At 40.9% G+C, this 19,576-nt stretch overlaps 1 protein-coding gene across 1 annotated transcript; it reads left to right on the top strand.

Moving 5' to 3' along the window:
* Window positions 1–1,005: 1,005 nt before the first annotated feature.
* Window positions 1,006–19,576, top strand: hgo (homogentisate 1,2-dioxygenase). Its single transcript, XM_045734247.2, is given in 11 exon segments — window positions 1,006–1,041; window positions 10,332–10,373; window positions 10,375–10,462; window positions 11,307–11,437; window positions 11,805–11,982; window positions 12,219–12,398; window positions 14,839–14,936; window positions 16,524–16,652; window positions 16,830–16,956; window positions 17,445–17,626; window positions 19,292–19,576. Coding segments are annotated over 11 exon segments (1,323 nt in total). The 5' UTR covers window positions 1,006–1,020; the 3' UTR covers window positions 19,439–19,576.

Here is a 19,576-nt window from a genome sequence, read left to right as displayed (position 1 = left end):
CAATATGCTTTAATATACCTACTTATCTCTCTCATCTCATTTTTCTCTTGTAATGTATCTTTATCATTTATCAATTCTGATTGAAATGACCTTAAAATTATCTGCTAGATTAAGGACCTGCCCGAAACGCTGCGCGTACTAGTGGCTTTACAAGAATGTAAATACTGTACTATCCAATGTATTCTCACAAACCCAATGTACCTTCTTATATATATATAAATAAATAAATAAATAAATATGATCCATCGCCGTTTTCCGTAATTGGCATATTTTCGGTATAAAAAGTCGTAATTTGAAAATGAAAATAGGTGCAGAGAGTCTGAAATCGAGTCAAAAATCACGCTCAGGATTCAAATTCCTGATATTTAAGATATTTTGAAAATGCAGAGTGGTTTGGGCAAAATATGACCCATCGTAGTTTTCAGTAATTGGCATATTTTCGATAGAAAAGTCGTAATTTGAAACTGAAAATGTTTGAGTGTATCTTGAGGTTATCTTGAGATGATTTCGGGGCTTTAGTGTCCCCGCGGCCCGGTCCTCGACCAGGCCTCCACCCCAAGGAAGCAACCCGTGACAGCTGACTTAACTCCCAGGTATCTATTTACTGCTAGGTAACAGGGGCATTCAGGGTGAAAGAAACTTTGCCCATTTGTTTCTACCTCGTCCGGGAATTGAACCCGCGCCACAGAATTACGAGTCCTGCGCGCTATCTACCAAGCTATGAGGCCCCTACTATGTACTAGCTCTATCTAGTATGTACTAGCTCTATCTATAAATCCAACATTATAGTTATAACTCATCATCTATGTATGTTTTTTCATCTCAATAAAAATTTGAATTAGAATTTGAATTTAATGTTAGGATCCATGTTCGAATTTGGCGGTATTTGTGGGAGTGTGAAACTGGCCGCTCCCCGCCCGCCACCACTTGCCGTTTTCTGTGGCGGGCGTGAGACGCAGGCGGCCAGACAGACCATCCCGAGACACCGACCTCGCAAGTCCTCGCTCCTACACCTCCACGATGTCTCAAGACAACCTCAAGGTAGTTAGACGCCATTTATTAATTTCGTATCTATTTTGGCATGAATCTAAATAAAGTATTTGTATATTGTGTAAGAATAAGATAAACCAAGTTAGAATTCCTTATATAGGTATGGATATTACTGGAATTGATATATAATTCAGTATATATTGGGCCTATATCGAAGTTCCTTCTACTAGGGTCGAATTACTGATAATGTTTGAGGATAAATGATTTGTATATCATTACTATAATGATATCATTACTATATCATTACACGATTAGTAGTTTTACACAGGCTTCACGAGTTTTGTGTTAAGACTATAATGGCAATATACATTACAGCATTATATATGTAAATTTGAATCAATCTTGGAAATCTAGGGTAATATTTTAAAGGTTCTTGGAGGTTTATATTTGTTCGCCAAATAGTTTTGTGGGAATGTGAAAGGGAGCAGCAATTAACACATTACGTGCGTTAACGACCTATTATATATTCACCTGAATTTACCAAAGGATCACAAACACTAGTTGCCTCAATAAGGACAGGACACCGGCGGCTTGTCAAAGGTATTTCCCTCCCCCCATTTGCCTGGGTGATTTTTTTTTTTCAGTTGGATTCTAAAAGTTAATAGTTTTGGCATTTACGGCTTCGGCGGGTAGGCAGTTCCCTGGGTTTATAACTCCGTGGGTGAAAAAGCATCTCCTGTTTTCAGTCCTACATTGTGGCTTGTTGAGCTTGAAACCGTTGATACTAGTTTGTCACATCTGACCTATTTTGAAGAAATTTTCCGGATCAACATTCTTCAAATTGTTCAGTATTTTAAGTTTAGGACGAAATCCGCCTCGTTGTGCTTGGTTTGCAGAGGCTTTGTGGTCTCTCGACTGTTCCTGATACGAGAGTTGACTTAACTCTGGTGTGATTTTATTGCCCGGTGTTGCACTTTCTCCAGAGCAACAATGTCCTTCTGAAGATGTCTCCATGCCTCGATGCAATAATCCAGTGAGGGCGCACCATAGACTTGTACATTCCATTATACTAATAAGTTTATTTGACTTGTACAATTGAATGACTACCTTTTTAATATTTAAACACTTCAGTTCTGGCCATTGAATTCATAATTCAATATATGTTTGCATTGTTTAACTGCATATAGGTTGTTATTAATACCTAACTTACATAGTATATTTGGCCAGCATTCAGAGATCAAATATAGACATTTAATATCTGCAGTCGAGCGAAACGGAATGGAGAATTATTTTTGTTATTAAACTTTAAAGTAGAAGCGTATTTGGACACAACCCACATGATGACAGTTCACAAATAAGTGGCCCCAGTAGAGACGCTGAGCCAGCATAAGTGGACAACCCATCCTCCTGTTTTGGTAGTGCTTATAGTAACGATGAGGACCATAGTATATATACCGACGTACAACGATGTTAGAAAGTGGAAATGGGACACTATTGAGTTGGACAAACGGGAAAACTATTTTCTACTTGTGTTGCAAAGACAAACGAAACTACCCTAACGTTCATAGGCCTAATAGACATCTGAGGCCTAATGTGCTATACTAGGCCTATGAATATTTTTTGCTCCATTTTTTCCGACTCGATAAACTGAATAGTACCAAGTTCTATCTAATTGCTTAGAACGGCAATCTTTGTATAAATCATGTGTATAAATTATTTTTGCATGTTACAAAATTTATCTAAACAGGAATAGGCTGTAGGACATAACTCTGAATCTATCGGCAGAGGCACACATTAACAAAATACCGAGGGCTGCATATGCCACCCTGGCAAACGTCCCGTTATCCTTCAGGAACTTGGACAAAAGATCCCTTCCGAGCCCTGTACATGTACTTTGAGACTTAATATTGAGTGTGCTGTCCCAGCATGGAACCCGTACCTAAAGACGCACATGGCAAAACTAGAAACTCCAAAAATATGCAACAAGGCTTGTTCCTGAGCTAAGGGGACTGAGTTATGAGGAAAACGTATGGGAACTGGACCTCACTACACTGCAGGAAGGAATAGGGCGGACATAACATAAAAGATACTAAGAGGAACCCAACAAAACCCAACAGAGCACCCACTTTGTAACAATTAACAAAATACATATAGAAGCATTGTTCAGATTAAGGAACAGTAGAACAAGGACATAATTGGAAATTGGAAACACACATGAGCCACAGGAATGTCAGAATGAACTTCTCAGTTCCAAAGTCGTAAATAACCGAAACCGATTAGATGAGGAAATTGTCGAAACCAATTTGTTACATTGGTTTAAATGTAAATATAAGAAAAACCAGTTGAAAAGTTACTGCTTTGAAGTAATGATGGTAGAAAGGCAGGGCTTAAGAGCAGATGCTCGACCCTGCATGCTCAACTAGGCGAGCACAGTAGAGGTGCTGAGCATGCACAAGTGATATGAACAAAATTCCAAGGACATGTAAGAAGGGAATACAAGTCAACCTGGGGTCTTAGATCACGGGGAGCTGTACTGGGACGGTGAATGTAAATTATTAAGTAGTAAGATGAGTGAGCAATGCAATCAATGCATGAGGACATAGGTGAGAGAGCAAGTAAGCAGGTAGCTGGGGTGAAGTTATTCCCAGTTAAGAGTAAAGTGGGGGTGCACGATGGGGGGCCCCTGACACGCGCCTCCCCCACCGTGGTTGGTGAGGGACCCCTCCCCCCCTCCCCCATTTTTTTGCATTTCGTAATTTGAGAGGTTAGTTTAATTTAAGGATATTTATTTGACAAATTTAGCTGTCCGAAATTACTTTCCTTGGACCACTTCTGTGTAATAATGCCAATGGAATATGGTCAACTGCTTTATCAACAAAAGTAAGGTGCTTAGAGCAGGGGGTTCTTAACCTGGGGTCCGTATGGATGTTTACTGTATTCATACTTTGTGTTATACACTGTATGAGGCAATCAGTGGAGATGCTTGTCAGTCCTCGTCGAGGCCACTAAGGTTAGGTAAATCAAATCGTTAGTTGGGAAGGAATCGGTAATAGCCAGAATTCGTCTTGGATACAAATATTCATAGAGATTCAGGATGGAAGCAGCTGAGCAGCGGAGTTGCAGAATCTGTGGTGAGTGACGGACACCGCCTTGATCACTACCTGAGAGATGCTTGGTGCCTTCTTTTGGTAATTACTTACTTACCTGAGAGACTGTAAACAACTGAAGAGACATTAGAAATGTATTGAATAACAAACCCCACATTGTTTGAGTTAGGAAAATGTCAAATAGATAATGTTCTTAAGATTCCCCCATTTTTGCACCCGCAAGATAACGTAAATTTCAGGAGTTGATAAATGTTAATTTTTTGTTTGATTAGCTGTTCACTTGATAGTTCAGCAAGTCCCAGCTCCATTTGGATCCAAGTGGCAGGATGGACAACCCAGCGGGTTTTCTTCCTATTGGGGAGTGTTGTACATGCTGCTATGGCGGTGTGTCCACTCACAGGATGAGTGGCGCTGCCCAATAAACTTGCCCCTCGGGGTAAAATTAAATTATAATTAAATTTACCTCAATATTGACTCCCTACAGCCACCAGATGTGGGCCATTTACCACGTTATATTTACCTGCTTTGCGGGTAACCCTCAAGATGAGGTGGGGGGGGGGGACTGATTCTTGGGTAATTTAAGGCCGGGGAACCTCTTAGTGGGTATCCACAGGGAAATAGCAGTTAGGCTATATAGACTACGTCTAGGTTACAGATGCAACTGGGAGATTGGTGAACCCCGACAGAGAGAGTGCATCTTCTGCCAAACTGTCACAGAAAAGCCATTACTTCACTATCTTCTGGAATGTGAAGCAACCAATGACCTTAGAAGAGCTTTAAGAGTTCCTGAATCATGCAGTGGCCACCCTGAAGCCATCAACACAGCCACTCTCCTGGTCAACAAAGGTGTCCAGCAGCTGGACACCCTCATAAAGACTGTGAAGCAGTATCCTCCCCCGCGATAACAGCTTGATGGTTAAATGCAACCTCAGAATACTGAGAAAAAAAAATGGTACCACTTACGGGCAATTCATGCCCGTGCCACCTCTTGGGTGGCTTAATCTTTATCAATCAATCTTAGTGGGTCACAGCCCTGCTCCTGTGCCAGGTAAGTTCACTACGGGCTCACCATAGCCTGTGCTACTTGGAACTTTTGTTCTGAGTAGCTGAATCTAAAATTTAAACTTGAAACTCTTTGTGGGTGACGGGAGACATCTCCCGTCACGCAGGGTGCAGTCGCACCTCCACTGATCTCCAGTATCAGCTCTTGATACTGGTAATGGCTCAAAAGGGCCACCACTTACGGGCTATTCATGCCCGTGCCACCTTTTGGGTGGCTTAATCTTCATCAATCTTGGTGGGTGAGTGGGGTAACAGTGGCCAACCCGTAACTGTGAACCTGGACAACGTCTGGGCATGCAACCCGTCCTCGACTCAAGTCCATTACATTCAGCGGTCAACCCCACAGACGCATTCATATATTTTAACATGCTGTTCATTCAAAACGGGAATTTTCTCAAGTATAAATTAATATTATAATATATTAGCATATTGTGTATAAATAGGCTTAGGTTAGGTGTTTAGGTTCTGTTGGTGATTATTTGTATTTGTAGTACGTGGGTGAAGCATTTACAGCGTTGTGGTTCGAACAAAATTCGTCAGTGAAGCACTTGTTCCGGATATGTTCGAACGTCAGCAGTTGTGAGTCGTGTGTAAACCGCTTTTCATTCATAAACAGGGGGTTTGGCGGGTGCATGGAATCACTTTTGGATCTTTGTTTGGAGGACGGGCTGGGGCATGGTAACACCGGCTTCAAGGTTACTCTCACCTCATACCCAACCAGCCCGCGGGCGCACAATACTGCGCAGGATGTTAGTGTGTCTGGGATGCCTTTCAGTAATGTATGCATATAAATATAAAATACACACGCTGCAGGGGCCTCGCGGCTGAGTGGATGGCGCCTGGGGGTCGTAACCCGGGCCATTAGGCGGAAACAAATAGGTTTTTCACCCCAGATGCACCTGTTCACCTAGCAGTAAATAGGTACCTGGGAGTTACAGCTGGTACAGGCTGCTTCCTGGCGGTGGGTGTGTATAAATAAACACTGAGATAGGGGTTAATAGGCAATAAATAACATCCTTTCTCCCTACCTCCACTACCCCCCTCCTAACCCCTGCCATACCTGCCTTCTTAATTATCACACCCGCTCATGTCTACTCCCTTATCTTCTCCCTAACCCCTATCTCCCTCCTCCCTCCCTCCCTCACCCTCCGCCCTTATCTCTCCCATCAACCCCCCCCCCCCCGCTCCTTACACTTAAACAACTTCAAGAACAAGAAAACTCAGATTCAAGGTAAGGACAGGCCTGACAGCTGAGTAGACAACGCTGGATATTCGTAGTCCTGAGGTTTAGAGTTCGATCCCCGGCTCAGGTGGAAACAAATGGGTAGATTCTTTCACCCTGATGCCTTTATTCACCTAGCAGTAAATAGGTACCAGGGAGTTAGACAGCTGCTACGGGCTGCTTCCTGAGGGTGTGTAACAAAAAGGTCTGGTCGAGGACCGGGCCGCGGGGACACTAAGCCCCGAAATCATCTCATCTCAAAAGAAGGAAACTAAGGTGCCGAAAAAATATTAGAAAGTTTTCCTTTGCAAACAGAGCGCCTAGGATTGTTACTATTAGTCTTTGAAAAGTTAAGTTATATTATTGTATACTCTTAATTACAATACCAATAATATAGTCATTTTTGGGGCAAGTGTACTATTTGTACATATACTTATAGGCCGCTGGGCTATAAGTATATAGTGATTATGTATTAGCGTGACAGCGCATGTACATACGCTGTCAAGACAAAATAAAAACATTGTTTTGAACGTGGTAAGAGCGCATGATAGATAATTTGTACATTCATGGTGTCCAGAGATGGGCAGGCAGCCAGCTGACGTCAGCCCCTTGGAGGTCAACAGGACCCTTGGGCACGGTTCCTGCTACACGTATTCCTATTGGTCGGGTGGAAGTCCTTGTCATATGATTGGAGGAGGCGAGTGGGTGTGTGGCGTAGCTGGGCTGTGATTGGCGGACGGCGGGGGATGTGGCAGGGCGGGACAGCTGTTGCCAACCCACTCTGTATCTAGTTATGCTAAATACTAACTAAATTTAGGAAACTGCTAAATTATCATTTGCAAAGAGTAATCGGTTAGTTACAAATAATGTTCCCACAAAAAATATATATGGTTTCAGAGATGATTAAATATAAAAAATTATGCTAAGCCTAAATTAAACAATTATTAAATATTTGTCGCTAGAATTGGGTAGTTTTGTGCACCCCATACTCATCTTGTAAGTGGTAGTTTATTGTGCACCCCATACTCATCTTGTGAGTGGTAGTTTATTGTGCACCCCATACTCATCCTGTGAGTGGTAGTTTATTGTGCACTCCATACTCATCCTGTGAGTGGTAGTTTATTGTGCACCCCATACTCATCCTGTGAGTGGTAGTTTATTGTGCACCCCATACTCATCCTGTGAGTGGTAGTTTATTGTGCACTCCATACTCATCCTATTAGTTTAGTTCATTTATTTTGCACCCCATACCCATCTTGTGGGCGGTAGTGGAAAGGGTTACAGAGGCACAACTCGTTCTGTGAGCGGTAGTTTGTTGTGCACCCCATACTCATCCTGTGAGCGGTAGCTTATTATGCACCCCATACTCATTCTGTGCAAGACACAAGATCGAGCACAGCTTCTGTGCCAGGCAAGTCCACTACGGGCTCACCAAAGTCTGTGCAACTTGCCCCGCTCCTGTGCCAGATAAGTTACGGGCTCACCATAGCCCGTGCTACTTGGAACTTGTTCAGAGTAGCTGAATCTATAACATCATCCTGTGTATTGGTGGCAGGCAAGAGGTGGAAGCAAGATCAGGCTGGTCGACCTTGAGCATGATAATCGCTGCTGTTCCAAGTTACACAACTCGGTTGTCGTTATGGTAATTTGGTGCTCGTAACTATTTTCGGGGACAAGCAGCCTGTGTATATATATACACACGTTAGGCTAGTATCAAGGTTCCCCTCCACCCCACAAGGTCAGCGCTACTGACACTCCCCAGGATGTAACCCCTGTTGATTAATTCCTGGATATATATTTTACTGTTAGGTGAACAGAGGCATTTGGTGAAACATGCCCAATCATTTGTCCCGCCCGAGATTTGATTCCGGGATTCCCGACTGTGATGCAATGATTAGAACCAAATGTAAATAGTTAAATACTAATGTGAATTCCTCTGCTTAAATTCCTCATGTCAGTAGTGTTCTTGGACTGCTCCCCCCCCACCCCCTGCCCTGCTCTGCCAGTCATCCCCTCCCGAAATCCACCCACCTAAACTAGTCAGCCACCTGCCTGCTAATCGGCAACGAATCCATCTACCCAATCCATCTATCATGGGAATAATGATGTCCGACAACCTAACGTTTAGGGAGCATACATAACCAAGCAAGTATTGCGTCAGCCAGAAAAATGATAGGATGGATTACGAGAACCTTCAAGTCCAGGGATCCCATCACAATGGTTGTACTCTTCAAGTCACTTGTGTTGTCCCGTCTTGAGTACTGCTCAGTACTCGCTTCCCCCTTCAGAGCAGGAGAGATTGCTGAAATAGAGGGAAATAGAGGGGATACAGAGAACATATACGGCATACATAGACGCGATTAAGCACCTAAATTATTGGGATCGTCCAAAGCTCTCCAAATGTACTCACTAGAAAGGAGACGAGAGAGATATCAAATAATATACACCTGGAAGATACTGGAGGGCCAGGTACCAAATCTACACAGTAAAATAACAACGTACTGGAGTGAACGATATGGAAGAAAATGCAGAATAGAACCAGTGAAGAGCATGGGTGCCATGGGCACAATCAGAGAACACTGTATGAACATCAGAGGTCCACGGTTGTTCAACGTCCTCCCAGCGAGTATCAGAAATATTACAGGAACAACCTTGGACATCTTCAAGAGGAAACTAGACTCGTTTCCTCCAAGGAGTGCCGAACCAACCGGGCTGTGGTGGATATGTGGGCCTGCGGGCCGCTCCAAGCAACAGCCTGGTGGACCAAGCTCTCACAAGTCAAGCCTGGCCTCGGGCCGGGCTTGGCGGGCTTGGGAGTAGAACAACTCCCAGAACCCCATCAAGCAGGTATATGTGGGATTGCGGGCCGCTCCAAGCAACAGCCTGGTGGACCAAACTCTCACAAGTCAAGCCTGGCCTCGGGCCGGGCTTGGGCAGTAGAACAACTCCCAGAACCCCATCAACCAGGTATCACCCACCCACCCCACCCGCCCAATAACAAGCCAGTCCACTTGCCCCACCACCCACTACTGCTTGCCAGGCAGCCAGTTATCCATCCATCCATCCATCCAGTCCACTTGCCTCGCCACCCACCCACCTATCAGCCAGCCAGCCCACCCACCATCCATCCTGTTGCTCTCTCAAATATGATTTAAACAGTTACCGACATTTTAAAAATTAGCGGAGTACTGTATTTAACGACCGGGATACGCCCCCCTCCCCATATATTTTCAAGTGGATACTTAATTAAAGTCTTGTGTGGCCCATCTGGACTGCCATATCCAAGCATGAAAACCCTCGCCTTGAAGAGGACTCACTGCTTTGGAGAAAGTTCAGCAGTGTGACTAAAATCATACTAGAACTAAGTCAACTCTTCATCCTAGGTTGGGAGATTGGGATAGTAATCAGGAAAGGAGTTATACACACAAATCACAATAGTGTGAGGCATCAAATTAAGGCAGTGTCTGGGATCCTCTCGGCCATAGGTTCGAACCCTCATCACGGCCCTTGTGGATTTGTTCAGTTAAGGGGTGATTTCCTATGGTGCAGGGATATATATTTAACATACAGTATGGCATTTCTTTTGGTACAAATCATGAATCTGATAATATTGACTTCAGTTGCAGTTTTAGTAATCAGTTTAGAGCAATGCTGATTTTCAGTAAAAAGGGAAGGGAGGGAATTATCAGGGATAAAGTGCCAAGCCATCATGACTATATAGCACTTGGAAGGGGTCAGGATTAGGATTTGGGATGGGATGGGAGAAAGGAATGGTGCCCAACCACTTGGACAGTCGGGGATTGAACGCCGACCTGCAACCGTCACTCTACTGTCCACCCCAGGTGGTTGAGAGGTTAAAGAAAAGAAAATTTGACAATTCTATGTGTATTGACTTAATAAATTACTTAAAGAAATACAATATGAGAGTAATTAGGTTTACTATGTTGCAGTACCTGAGTGGTTTTGGGTCCGAGTTTACCTCGGAGGCGCTGCCCTGGAGCTCTACCAGTGGGTCAAAATAGCCCTCAAGTCTGCCCTTATGGTCTCTATGCTGAGCAGCTCTCTGGCACAGCCTTTACAGGTACTGTAATAGTAACATTGTAGTTTATGTTGGTAAACTATTGTACAACAGATTTTTACATGCATGTTAGCAATACAGTATATATTTTTTGAGGTCACTAGTTTGAGAGCATTGAATAAAGATAACTGTCCATCTTAACTTATTCACTGTAGCACATTGTAGGGTTCTGCATGGTTAAGTATTATAGGCGCAGATTGAGACAAGGCAGGCTAAAGTACCATATGTAGAGTTAAATTCCACTAAAATGCATAGGCTCATACTTAATTTTTATCAATACTGTACATACCTTGGTACATGAATATTTTCCAGTTCTTATTGGTCTTGCTATAAATATTTTGCATAGTAGTGGTTTTATTTTATGTACAACTCCTGTACCTTTCTTTTACCTAAACAGTACCTTTCTTTTATGTACTTTGTATGCATTCTTATGAATAAAGTATTAACAATAATAATAATATTGAAAGTTAATGTCAGCCAGCACTAGGAAACACTGGAAAGATTGAGAGCATCTTCAACTATAATTGAAGAGGCTCTATCATCTCATGCCAGCAAAGTCTATAAAGTCCAAGCTAATGATTGGGCATTTAACAGTGAAAGAACATGGGAGTATAGTTTCGGATTACATAGTAAGAAGACTCTCCCTCCCCTCAAAAAAACAAAACTAATGCAGACACAAGGCCAGTGTAGAAGAGGGAGGAATGGATAGATTGGTTTAGATGTACAGAAAGGACGGGGAAGCCCCAGGACAAACTAAGTGTTGGATAGCAAATGTGTGATGACAGTGGTAGTATTGAAGCTTTTTAATGTTTTTAATTAGTTTTTTGTTTTCTGTTGTGGTGGACAGCGCCCCGAGAGAGCAACAGGAGGTCTTGGCTGTACAGGATCAGGCCTGCAGTCGTTCATAAACCATTTGCTCCCATAAAGCACAGTTTCCTTGTGAGTGACTTCACCAAGAGACATCCCAACCCTAACCAGGTGATATTTTGGTTCACAGTAAAATTTCACCATTTGCATGTACAGTAATTTGACATTTACATTTTTAGTGAAAATGCAAATAATTTTTCTTGTATTTACAAAATACTGTTGTTGCTTTAGCCATATTTTCATCAAATGTATATCATTTCCACTTCACTTTCATGGCACTGTGCTCTCTCCAACCCATCCTGGCTTTAATTGCTAGTTTTCTAAATACAGTATGAAATTGGCCCCCTCAAGTCTTGTTTGAAAATTTTGTTTGTCCCAAGGCCCTCTTAAATTTCCTATTGTGTTCCCAGCAAGAATTAAACGCCCACAAAGCTTTTCTTCAAGCTTTTAGGGTAATAATCTTTATTTTTGTTTAAAGTTACGATGGCAGCCATTTGATATCCCAGAGGAGGAGGTAGACTTTGTTAATGGATTGCGGACAGTTTGCGGGGCAGGTGAACCACTTTCTCGCAGTGGTTGTGCTATCCATATCTACGTTTGCAACATCTCTATGACTGATTCAGCCCTTTACAACAGCGATGGAGACTTCCTCATAGGTGTGTGTTTTCTTGTTCTAAAGGTGAATGTGCATATATAAACTTGCCCAAATGTGTTCACCATTAAAGCTTGATGGAGTCAAGAAGACTAAAGTGGTACGTAATTAAATCATTTCTTTTAAATATTGATAATTATTTGTCCCAGCTCTATACAGTTCAATGTTCATATATATCTTGGCTTCATGATCTGTAAATGCTTTGTAATTTGCTTAGCAATGTGTACATATTTTTTTCAGTCCCCCAACAAGGCACTTTGGACATCACTACAGAGTTTGGGAAAATGTGCGTGTCACCCAATGAGATCTGTGTGGTGCAGCAAGGTATGAGATTCTCGGTCAGTGTTCGTGGCCCTTCTCGTGGCTACATACTTGAGGTCTATGATGCTCACTTCATCCTGCCCAACTTAGGCCCTATTGGTAAGTTTCTGCTTTAGCCTAAAATTCTAATTACTGTATTTGTTGGCAGAGATCAGATAAAAATGAATTATTTTAATTTACCTATTACAGTACCAGAAATATGTGCATGTAAAGTAATGTACATATAAACAAACAATAAATCTTAGTAATTAAAGTTCACAAATATTCTCTTGACAGCATTAAGAAAACTCTTCAGTCATTAAGTATTAATATTAAAAAGAAAAAATCCTGATTACTTTTGTTGTGAATTTTATTGAATGCTTTGTACTTTTTTTTTATTAACACGGTAATTGCCCAAGTGAAGTTACAGGATGAAAGCAACGCTCATGGTGTTTTGTTTCTCCAGTACTGTGCTCGATCATATGACTCTTTTTGAAACTATACTGACAGTTTTGATATCCACCACTTTCTCGCTTGTTCCAACCATCTAGCCTTGGTCCATTTAACACCTCTAGCCTCTCCTGAGTGTTTGCCTCGTTCTGCACGTTTGTTATGCAGTGCATGTACGTATAACAAATTGCATGAATTGCAGGAATTCCTTTATTAAATAAATACTAATAGTTTCCAAAAATAGAAAATAGCTGTTGCATACTGTTTGAGAACAAATCTGAAAGCACTATCAAATTTCAGAATAAACATACAAATTTAGATTAGATACATAGCACTGAAGATACTGGACTGTTACTTTATATATAAGGTGCATTGAGGTTTGAGTGTAACATTCTTGCAAAGCCACTAATATGCACAGCATTATTATTAAACGTACAGTATTATAATTAAATATACTGTAATATTAAACAAATTGTTAATGACCTCTGTGAGTTGGAATATGCAGCGGTTGCATGGTGCCTATATCTCGAGAAGCACATCGGTAAACTGGAAAACATGTAAAGACGTGCAACTAAATGGCTGCCCAAACTGAAAACTAACAGCAACAAGGATAGGTTATAGGTGTTAAATATACCATAGCTAGAAGATAGAAGAATATGATCACTACAGTATGTATAGTACAAAATAGTAAGTTATCAAAATCATTGACAAAAAGAAGAATTTTTTTGTAAACTGCAACTTAAAGAACAAAAGGATATAGATTCAAAGTAAGGAAACAAAGCTGCCAAAAATACATAGGAAAGTTAATTTTTGCAGACAGTGGTAGACAGTTGGAGCAAGTTAGTTTTGGCCTCCACCACCAAAACTTGTCAATTTCAAAGAATCATATGACAAGAGTACAATATTGGGAAGACAGAATGCCATGAGTATAGCTGTTATTCTGTAACTACACTGAGGTATTTGAGTGATTCTGAAAGAGGAACATGCTAGTATGATAAAAATTAGTTACTTACCCATGAACCTTGGAGTCCTGGATGGAAGCTACAACTGGATGTAAAATGCTCTCGGATGTAGCTTTTGCCTTAATACCACACAGGACTGTAGATGATAAAGGATGACAGGAGAAATCTGGCCTTCGGCATTCAATGATGCACCAGAAGTCTCGAGTTGTGAGCACACTTGTAAACACCTGCACAAATGAAAACTTCCAGTGCAACAAAGTATCAGAGGTCGAAAGGCTGGGAAAAGAAATGACTGCCATGCCAAAACCAGAAGATGGCAGCTGTGAGCAGGGATGGATTAGTGAGGTGAAAGACCAGAACTACCCTGAATGAAGCCAATGTTACCTTCCTCTGTCAGCTGGCTACTGACAGCATGTGAAGTGGAATGTCTTGTCTGACAACCTAACTTCACTTGGACTAGACAGTACAGCAACTGATCTCTTGCAGGTTGGCATTCAATCCCCAACCATCCAAGTGGTGGGGCACCATTCCTTCCCTCTATTCTATCCTAATCCTTATTCTCATTGTTTTCCAAGTGCTATACAGTTGTAATGGCTTGGTGTTTTCTCCAAATAATTACTTTGCCTTACTGTATGCTAAAAAGCACATTTGTGGCAAGGAAGACTATACCTGCAACCAAAGAACAAAAACCACAGGACCAAAAGATTCACAAACCATACAAGGATGCAGGAAAAAAATTCCAGGACTAAAAAGATACTGTACTCGGTGCAAGCAGAAAATATGGCGGCCAGAAACCTAACGGATATCACTGAAGGTACAACTCAAAGCCTCGGAGAAGATATGCAGGCATGAACCCAGAATAAAGACCCTGATGATTTGAGAGGAACATGGACAACTAAAGAACAATTGCTTAGTTCATAGTGCTCTCCCCCACTGGTGGTTAATTCTCTTGGTACTACAGTGATTCTAGATCAACAATTTACCCTTAGCTTCTTTGAGGGAGCCAGATCTTCCTCCTGGTTTCTGGGAGGCAATTGTAGCCAACCAGTATAATGTTGTGTACCATCTTGTATCACATATCTTATTGGAGGAATATTAACCATCATTGTGAAAAAAAAAAAAGTACAAATTTATTCTGCTGTACACAGGTGCTAATGGTCTGGCTAGTCCTAGAGACTTCCTGACTCCAGTTGCATGGTACGAGGACCGAGATGTGAAAGATTTCCGCATCATCTCAAAGTACCAGGTACTTTTTACCTAGTTTTCAATCATTATTGTTTAATATTTGTATTAAATAAAAAAAATAGTTTCAGTACCTTATCTCCATAATACAGTACTGTACTGTAGATATTTACTGTCTCGAGAATATTGCCAATAACTTTTACTGTAGACTACAACAGGCACTTTGCAGACACAGGATAATTGAATTTTCATTTTTTTTTCTGTACACTGATGAAAAATAATTAACAATTTACTATTTAAATTTGTTCATTGCTATAGAACAAATGGATTCGAATAACTCGATATCAGGCCATAAGTGTTCCTAATGTATAGAATATATACAGGTATTCTATACTGAATGATATTTCAATCCAGCCAGCCACATGTCATGCACCTGGTGCCGTTTCCACAGCAGCTCCTCATATTTCATGATCCTTCCTAGCTTCATTTTCAAATAGTCTGATTGTGGCAGTTCACCATATTTTGCCTGCCAATGAGTGCGCCCCAAATGAATGACGACCCATATATTCAGTTCTCGACGATCCTGTCAGAAGCCGCAGGATGAATGACTTGGTAGAAATGTGAATAAGAAATTACTTTCCAAGAAATGTTGCAAGTACAAAAGGCCTCCTTAGTTGCAATGTCCACAAGTTCATTTGGGGCAACTCAAATCTGGCTGGAAACCCAGTAAAATTAATCGTATATCTGCTAGATGAGAAAGTATTGGATTTAGATCACCACAAGAGGCAAAGGGTCAACTCCAGAGCAATGAGGGCACTGCGAGAGTAAACCACTATGATAGTTAATTTGATGCCAAAAAAAGCAGTTGAGGAAGAACATACAAAATTGCATAAAGTTCTGCCATGAAGATGCTAGTCTCTAGGCAAGGGGAGGGTGCACACAGGTTTATCAGGAAAAGCAATGGAGTAGCCAACATGGTAGACTTGGACCTATCCTTAAACAGAGCAATAGAGTGAGTGGGGGGGGTATAAACCTTCACCATTTGGATCAGGGTCTTCCAAAATTTCACAAAAGGCTTTCATGGGGGGCAAGGTAGGAACAACACGAGGGAAGAGCTTGCAAATGTGGAGAGAGAATCTCGTAAACAAGCCACCCATGCCAGAAAGGTGGCGAGTGGAAACATCTCCAGTGGTCAAAAGCATGACACAAGGCCATTCAGAGGTAGATGGACAGTGAATAAAGGTATATTCAGGTAAAACATTTTAAAAGTGGATAATTATAGGATTGAAAAATGATTTGGCAAAGTAATATGACGTTGGGATTGCATGAGAAATGATTGTGCCCATGGAGTGTTTTGGGTATGCATTTAATTCCTAAATTTATCTTCCTTTCATCTTTAGGTATGTCAATACCTAAAGATGGCCCTTAGAAGCCACCTTCTAGGCCCTTTTTATATTTGAGTACATAGACTAAGAAAATATAACTTTTTGTGTGTGTGTTCATGTACTGTATTGACAAAGAAATCACCATGCATTTTTTTTTAATTTTTAAATACAGTACGTAGGAAATAATCCTAATTACTGTACCTCTGATTGTATACAAACTTGTATTTCTTAACCAATTTAATACTAAAATGTTGTTCATCACACAGGGACACTTGTTTGAGGCACTGCAGGACCATTCTCCCTTTGATGTTGTAGCCTGGCATGGCAATTATGTTCCTTACAAGTATAATCTCAAGCACTTCATGGTTATTAATGCGACTGCCTTTGATCACGCTGTACGTCTTTGGAATGATAGTTTTGCAGCCATCATTTTCATAATAAGTTGCAATACTGTACATATAAGGAATTTAAACATAATGAAGTAAGAAAAAATATATATTCATATTGACTTGTAGCAATTAGAAGTGTATACATTGCTGATAACAAGTTTTTTGTGGGTGTTCGTGATGCAGGACCCATCCATCTTCACAGTGCTGACGTGCCCCAGTACGAAGCCTGGAGTTGCAATTGCAGACTTTGTCATCTTTCCACCACGCTGGGCTGTTCAGGACCACACTTTCCGACCACCATACTACCACCGTCAGTATTGAATTATTGTGGTAGAGATGAATGAAGAATGAAAGGCAGGATTAGCAATGACAGCATTGATGATACTGTAAATGGCCTTGGTATGGAGTGAGAGAATTAGTTTGGAAATTGAAATTAGATTGAAGAAATTTAAACAAGGAAAATGGAAAGCATGAAAGTGAAATTAGTTTAAGAAAGTACTAGGTATTAAACTTTATTGAGGTGCTGGGAAAGAGGAACTTGGGTGACGGTGCAGTGGATGAGGAGCATCCAGGGGGGTGGGAGGTGCAAGGAAGAAGCAAGTTAAGAGACTGGTGAAGGAGAATAAGGTTTAATTAATAAGAAGTCATCAAGGTGAGGAGCAAATAATTAAAACTAAAATATACTGGAGAAGGATTAGCATCATAGTTTCATGCCAAAATAACATGCATAAAGTTCATTATGAATGTTTTAGTACTTTTCCATATAAATTGTTTAATTTATAAATAAATTTCTTTCAGGTAATTGTATGAGTGAATTTATGGGTTTGATTTATGGGAGTTATGAGGCAAAGGAAAGTGGTTTTAAGCAAGGCGGGGCTTCCCTACACTCGATGATGACACCTCATGGGCCTGATGTTGACTGCTTTAATAGTGCTTCTACTGCAGAGCTAACCCCAGTCAGGGTAGCCGATGGTACACAGGTAAGAATTAGTATTTTTTGCACGTTTCGTATTCATTGAAAGGGGCAGCATCAGCAGTTAATATTTCTTGGCCAACTTTGCATGGGGCACTTAAAATTAAACCAATATGGTATCTTCTGCAAAAACTGTTCTTTCCAGATAATGCTGAATAGTTTAAAATTTAGTTTCCTTCAATGAAACACAAAGAATGGTTACAAAAATGAGGGGCAATTTTTTAACTTGTGTAACTCTGCTCCTCAAAGTGGACTACATCAGTGCTTCCTAATGGGACAGAGTACAGTGTGACTTGAATATTGTATTTGGGTGGGGGGTTCTGAGAGTTGTTCTACTCTCTCAAGCCCAACCCAGGGTCTACCGGGAACAGATACACAAGGCCACAGACGTCTGGTATTTTTAGCTTGGCCCTGGTGATCTAGTGGTTTGGCCATCAATTTTCATCTCTCCCAAGGCTCCATTGTCTTAAATGGATGGGTGGTGCTACATAGCCTTCCCAGCTTGGTGGCTTCTTTGATAATTTCGTTCTTACTTAAATGGATAGAAAACGGGGGGGGGGGGGAGGAGGGGTTTCATGTATTCCCTTTCTGTAAGGGGGTGGACTCAAAAGATAGCCTCGCTTGTGTTTAAGAGTTTAGTCCTTGGTGCTGTTTACATTCTGGATGTCTATTTTTTTGTTTGTAGATTACCTCTTATGCCTGATTTCAACTGAGTGGAAGATAGACAGAGCCTATATTCTCTGGATATTAAAGATTTTCAATTGCCCACAGGTGGACCTCATTGTGCAGGCGATGAGTCACAATAACATAGCTAAAGTATGGTGACTAGACCACACACTAGAAGGTGAAGGGACGACAACGTTTCGGTCCGTCCTGGACCATTCTAAAGTCGATGCAAACGTTGTCGTCCCTTCACCTTCTAGTGTGTGGTCTGGTCAACGGACCTCATTGTGCTGATGTTTAAGAGGCTCTTTAAAATACGCATTACAATAAATGTTGACCCTCTAAAAACACAACCCATCCTCCTGTTTAGGTAGTATTTACAGTAATGAAGAAACTGTACCTATGTATATTGACATAAAAGGCAATTAGAAAAGTAGAAATTGGTAGCGCTGAATTTGAATAAACCGTAAGTTTTTGTACTGATGATGCAAAGAAAACATAGCATGTATTAGCCCTAGGAAGATTAGGTTATCTGAAGCCTAATATAGTACATAAATATTCCTAGGCCTAGTACAGTATAACAGAAGTTTTTTTTTTTTTTTTTTTTAAGACTATAAAGTGAATAGTACCAAATTATATCTAATTGTCCATTATGTGTGTGTGTGTGTATGATCCACAGTTACAAAAAGTACTGTCTAAACAGGAGGATGGGCTACAAAACAATCTTTTGTTAAACTATTATGCATGTTCTTCATTTAAAAGGCATTTTGGATTTTGTAAACTGGTACTCAGTGGGGTACAATATCCAAGAGCAATATCAATTTAACATTAAATCAACATAAACGTTGATACATTGAATCGACACAGAACCTACGCCACTCTTGCATATTGTGGCCACTAGATGTACAGCGCAGTATTTTGTGTGTAAATTATCTTAAATTTTTACCCATTAACTATTTTTTTTTCCCTTTCCCTCCATCACATCATGTGGCTACAAACAATGGTACAGTCCTTCATGTTTGAGACTTCACTAGGGTTGGGACTGACAAAATGGGGTGAAGAAACCTGCTGTAAAATTGACTTGGATTACTACAAGTGCTGGCAAGGCCTCAAGAAGAATTTTAATCCAGACTGGAAGCCAGACCAAAAGAAGTAAAAAGTTATCAATGAAATTGACTCTAATGTCCTGATGTCTTCATATATTTGCATATAAAAACATTAATTTTCTAAGCCTTAGGCTTTTTACCTGTTGTGTAGCAATACTGGGTACTTTTGCTATCTTAATTTTCTTAAA

This window comes from Procambarus clarkii, chromosome 4 (genome assembly GCF_040958095.1).
Source record: "Procambarus clarkii isolate CNS0578487 chromosome 4, FALCON_Pclarkii_2.0, whole genome shotgun sequence".
Taxonomy (NCBI): domain Eukaryota; kingdom Metazoa; phylum Arthropoda; class Malacostraca; order Decapoda; family Cambaridae; genus Procambarus; species Procambarus clarkii.
The sequence above is the reverse complement of the archived record's forward strand: the minus strand, read 5'-3'. Positions and strand labels throughout refer to the sequence as shown.